We start from the raw sequence: 5,952 nt of genomic DNA, 5'->3' as shown, positions 1-5,952 counted from the left end.
AATTTTAATAAATGTATACTTTGTTTGGAAGTTGACTTTGCAAACGTGGTGCTCTTTTATGTTGAGCTCATGAGCCAACATAAATTTACAAATGTATATGTTAAATTACTGATTCTTCCAAAAGTTTAAATTTTTAGGAGATGATAAATTTATTCATTTAATCTAACGTTATTATACTTTGTTTGTAGATGAGCTCGTGAACCAGACGTCCTGCTTTATGTTTTTTTTTTTTTTTTTTTCTCTTGTGACTTGTCCCTCCATCAAAGAGGAGGTTGAAGTTGAACTCCAAAAGAAGTATCAAATGGAGATTGAAAAGGTAAAATATATGAGAGAAATAATGTAATACAAGTTTACCAAAAAACAAAATTAATAAATAAATAATGTAATACAACCATTACATTACCGTAATAATTTGGTTACACACTTGATAGAATCAGATCTAGAACTCAAAACCTTATTGGCAATTCAAAATCTTACAAGGGACGGAAATATGATTAATCTCAAATGCCATTGGTACATCAAAAATCATACTTAATTATGTTTCGTAAACATATGTTATGTACTATTAATTTTCCTTATGAAACTCTTTGAGATTCAAGTTGTGGACCTTGTGGTGATATTAGGCTCGGGCTGTCACAAGATTTGGTGAAGATGTGTGACAGTATATACGTACCTTACCCACGCAGGTACACACCAAAACACCGGCCCAACCGCCCAAGTCTTTTTCAGCACCTAAAATCAGAATTTGACACTTGTTTCTAGATGAGGTGGCACTGTTTTTAGGAACCCATGTATTCTTTTAGTGGGTCCCCACGTCCCCAAAAGTGACCTCGATCGTTCAGGATTCAGGTACCATTTTCAAATCTTATCTCACAAAGCGGAACGAAAAAATTAACACGAATGGTATCCAAAATGTTATACTGCGCTCAACCTAGTTGTTGATTTTGAATTTTGATTACTCATCTAAAATCCGATCTGTGATCAGTGATCAGTGATCATTACATACTTTGGAAAGCTTTATGAAAATTACTTTGACAAAATAATTTCTTACCCAAATAAATAAGTGAAAAAAATCAGGTATAATTTCTCAAATTATTGTATTTTTAGAAATTAGGGTATGTTTGGTAGACTGTAATAGATACTGTAATGTAATAGTTATTTCTATGATTTAGTTATTTAGTAGTTTGGTTATATTTTTATTAAAGGGAATAGTTATTTTTTATGAATAGCTATTCTTTAAAATGAGGAATAATTATTCATCTTTAAAGGGTTGTAATAACTATTTCTTATTAAATGTATTAATTTCTAAAATTAATATATTTACAAATAAACAAACTTTTCATATGCACTTAACAATTATGAAAATAAAAAATCATAAAAAACTAACTAATCTCTCTTTCAATTTTTTTTTTTTTTTAAAGTAGGATATATAATTATATGAGTAAAATATTTCCTAAAATATATCTTAGATTTGATTTAAAATGTTTTCATTTCATTGTCTTCAAGGTTCTATTATTGTGTTGTCATTAAACAAATGAATAATATTAAGTATTATATTACAACATCTTGTATTCCTTGTAATACTTATTTTAATTTCTATGTAATTACCGTTACAGTCTACTAAACATGCCCTTATTCACTTAGATTGGATGCATTTAACTATTTCTTTGACTGGTAAATTTAACTCAACTGATAAAGTCTCTGATGGTTAAATAAGAAATTTAGAGTTCAATCTCCGTCTATACCAAAAATCGATTGATGTCTTGGTCTAATAATAGAGAGTTATCAGAATGGACGTCATAAGTTAAAACTCTCTAAAAATATATACTCCCTCCGTCCACTTTGTTTGTCCTCTATTCCATTTTGGGATGTCCCAAAATATTGTCCTATTTTTAAAAATAAAAGTTATTAATTTACTAATGTTCCTATTATACCCCTATTAATTTACTAATTCAATTTTTTGATAAATTTATTTAAAGGTAGTTTTGGAAACTTATACATTTTCAAAAGGTAGACAGGATAATAAATGATGTTTCCTTAAAAAGTTTGACTTTTCAAATAAGACAAACAAAGTGGAACGGAGGAAGTATATATATATATATATATATATATATATTCCTTTTTCAAAGAAGTGAACTTTATAGTAATTTTAATTTGGGTCATGCTAACGAGTGCTCTTAGGGCACTGGTTAAGAATCCGTTTAAAAAAAGTTTTAATATCACTTTTATGGAAAATGAAAAAAACTGTCAAAACATTAATTGTTTTTTTTTTTCTTTTCCCATAAAAATTTTCTTTAACTAGATTCTTAACCAGTGCCCTTAGGACACTCGTTAGCATTGCCCTTTTAATTCTAATATTTATCCTTTAAAAATTGTAATGATAAAATTCTAATATCTCCAATTACTATAATTTTTCTAAACCAAAAAATATAAATTACTTTTAAAACCATAGAGTCTAGTGTTTAGGTGTGTTTCAATTATACCTCAAACTTCAAAAATGAATTATTTAAAAGTTTCTAGTACGTTTCATTTTTAAACATTTTTTTATATTTTGTTTTTGTTAACCCTATTAACTATCATGTCATCATTTAGTTTAAATAAAACTTAATTCAAACTTTAAGATTTAAAGGAAACTCACAAAAAATTATAAGGTTTAATTTAAATAAAACTATAGGAAACAATAAGGTTTAAATAACACGTTTTTAGAAACTTTAAAAATCAAAGAAAATAGTTTGAAAGTTTAAATTTAATTGAAACACACCCAAATTCTAAGTCTGTCAATATTCTCAAATCTAATATTCTTCTCAATAATCATAAACAAATAGTAGCAATTAATAAACTTTTTTTTTTTTAAACCCTTTACGTAGCAATCAAAATGACTTGACAGTCCTTGTCACGTAATGGAATGTCGTCACCTGGTTGGTGGCCATAGTTTTCAGAAGAAAAGCAGTCCGCACCCAATGATCTCCGAGCTGAACACTTTAACGACCGCATATAAACCGAAATGAAAGGTCGAAACAGCTAAGCCATAAGCAGATGTGGCCGTCCCTTTCTCTCCCCCATAATCAACACTCCCCGAATTTCTCTCTTACACAAACTGAAACTTTTCCTCCTAGGTTTCGATCATCCTAGAGAATAAAAAACAAAAATAAAAAAATAGTAAAAAACAATAGAGAATCCCATAAATATATATATCTAAGTTCCTAGCTATAGTAATGAATGAAAAGCAAGAAGGAAGAAGTGGTCGTTGGCTACAACAGCGGCCTCAGCCATGAAGGATCGCGGTAAGAAACAACGCGACGTCGTTTCGTGGAGCGGCTTCTTCTGGTGCACCCTCATCGTTGTCTTCTCTTGTGTCCTCTTCACCGGTTTCACCTTCTCCACTTTTCATCTACTCTTTGGTGGTAACGGTACACTCTTTTTTACTCTCTTTAATTTCTACGTCTTTTGAATCCAAATCCATTTGGGAAACGCATTTTTTAAAACCTAAAACACCTTCTAATCTTTTTTACAAACGCTAATTATTCTCACTTTTTTTTTTTAATAATTTGATATAAAGATTTTAATTTTAATAGCTTTTATCAGAATGTGCAATTCAAACTTCTAGTCTTTTGGCCTTTTTGGAGTTTCCCTACTGTTTTATTCGTTAATATAAATAGGAAAAATCCAATTCCGTCGTGTCAATTTTATATTACTTTATCTAGTTTTGAACATGCTATTGTTGCACTTGTCCCATCTTTTTTATTAGCAGTGAATTAAATACAATGATTCAACTCAACGTGATTACATATTCAATAGTCGTTACGCAATTTTTGACAAATTTAATTAACACTAAGCTTTGTGAAAATTGCAAATAATTGTTTGACTTCTTCCATAAATTAATCATTTTTGTTTTTTGAACAGAAAAGTTTCAGCCAGTATTTGTCTTCAGATGGCAAGCTCCGTTGAGGGAGTACATCGCCGGCGAAGCTCCGGTGACTCCTTCCATTTCAATTCGAGAAACAGTTTTGCTTCCAGATCAGGCTCTTCTTTTCCTGAATTACCCTCCTTCAACTCGGTTATTTACGAAAGAGGACCTCGACTGCGTTTATTTCTCTGCCAACTCATCGCTCAAGCAGGAGCCATTGTACGTGGACGGTGATGATCGAGATAGCCAGATCGTACGGTGTCCGCTTCATCCACGTGGCTTCACGGTCTCGCTTGCCTTGAAATCCGACGGTGAGAATATCACAGCCGGGCCAACACATAGTTGGGACTCGCTTGTGTACGAGGCTATGATAGACCGAGACAACACCACGATTGTGTTCGTGAAAGGCCTTAATCTACGGGCCGAGAAAATCTCAAACTCTTCGAAGTTCGAGTGCGTGTACGGCTGGGATTTCACGAGACCGAGGCATTTGTTAAGGACCAACGTCGTATCGATTGCTCAGGAGATCGTACGGTGCAAAACCCCTCTCAGTGTTTTGAGTAGTCCACGTAGGATGATGGGCAACAATTCTGTGAAGGTCTCAATAAGAGTGAAAGGTAGAGGAATATTCCACTCTATAGCCCGGGTGGGGCTCCGTTCGGTTCGACCTGACCCGCCCGTCCGAAAAGAGTACGAGATGTGTGTGTGCACCATGTTGCGCAATCAGGCTAGGTTCTTAAAAGAATGGGTCATGTACCATGCTGCAATTGGGGTACAACGTTGGTTTATCTATGATAACAATAGTGATGACAACATTGATGAAGTGCTAGAGTGGTTGTCCAATGCCAATTACAACATTACAATGCACATTTGGCCTTGGATCAAGACCCAAGAGGCTGGTTTTGCTCATTGTGCGTTAAGGGCAAGGGACTTTTGTGAATGGGTTGGGTTTATTGATGTGGATGAGTTCCTTTATTTGCCATCAACTTTGGGATTACATGATGTGCTTCAAAATCAATCAAGGTATGGTTATGTGGGTGAGATGCGTACCTCTTGTTATAGTTTTGGGCCGTCGGGGCTTACACGTGTTCCTCCGCAAGGGGTGACGGTTGGGTACACATGTCGAGTGGGGGTGGTGGAGAGGCACAAGAGCATAGTGAGGCCTGAGGCATTGAATTCTACGCTGATCAATGTGGTGCACCATTTTCATCTTAGGCATGGTTTTGAGTATGTGAATGTGGACAAGGGAGTATTGATAATTAATCACTATAAGTACCAAGTGTGGGAAGTGTTCAAGGAGAAATTCTATAGGAGAGTGGCTACTTATGTGGCTGATTGGCAGAATGACCAAAATGCAGGGTCTAAGGATCGAGCCCCTGGTTTGGGAACTAGAGCTGTTGAACCCCAAGATTGGTCTACTCGGTTTTGTGAGGTCTATGACGCTGGCCTTAGAGATGAGGTCTTGAGAATCTTTGCAAAGCCTGAATCCCAAATTCTGCCTTGGCAAGGGGAGCAGGAGGAACACGATCAACACTTGAGAACGAGGACAAAAGGAAAACATAAAGGGTTTTTTTATGATTATGTGAGATAAATTATTTGTCAACTTTTAGCTTTTCAAAAAAAAAAATATATATATATATATATATATTTATATATTTATATATTTCCACTTTTTTTTTTCTTCCTTCGCCACAGCATATGGTATACTCTTGCAGTAGATATGGATTAGTTGATCAATTCTTTTGTAGATAAGCTTAAAAGTCGTGTAGTTCTCTTGTATTAGACATGTATAAAAATATATAGTAAAATAATAACTTAATATCTCTTATCAAAATTATGTTTGATGATGAACTTTTATATAATGAAATTAATCTTTTATTGTCTCTATAATGACATTTTGAAGATTTTCATTTTTAACATAAATTACTAAATTGTCTACCAAAGTTAATAACAAAATTTCAAGGGAGGCAACGCCATCGCCTACTCAAAGCACGCTACCGATATTTACAACCTTTACTTCTCTATTATATTACTCAATTTTCTAT

The 5,952-nt window shown here is 33.5% G+C and overlaps 1 protein-coding gene across 2 annotated transcripts; it reads left to right on the top strand.

Moving 5' to 3' along the window:
• Nucleotides 1-3,018: 3,018 nt before the first annotated feature.
• Nucleotides 3,019-5,695, top strand: LOC126714704 (glycosyltransferase family 92 protein RCOM_0530710-like). 2 transcript variants are annotated; one of them, XM_050414975.1, is made up of 2 exons: nucleotides 3,019-3,404; nucleotides 3,904-5,695. In XM_050414975.1, exons 1-2 carry the CDS (start codon nucleotides 3,272-3,274, stop codon nucleotides 5,496-5,498), a joined length of 1,728 nt encoding a protein of 575 aa, XP_050270932.1. In that variant the 5' UTR covers nucleotides 3,019-3,271; the 3' UTR covers nucleotides 5,499-5,695. The 2 variants fall into 2 exon arrangements, with proteins under 2 accessions (XP_050270932.1, XP_050270931.1); XM_050414974.1 differs by having other exon boundaries at nucleotides 3,019-3,410.
• Nucleotides 5,696-5,952: the final 257 nt, after the last annotated feature.

The sequence above is a fragment of the Quercus robur genome, chromosome 2 (assembly GCF_932294415.1).
Source record: "Quercus robur chromosome 2, dhQueRobu3.1, whole genome shotgun sequence".
Lineage (NCBI taxonomy): Eukaryota > Viridiplantae > Streptophyta > Magnoliopsida > Fagales > Fagaceae > Quercus > Quercus robur.
This window is presented reverse-complemented; position numbering and strand designations above follow the sequence as displayed.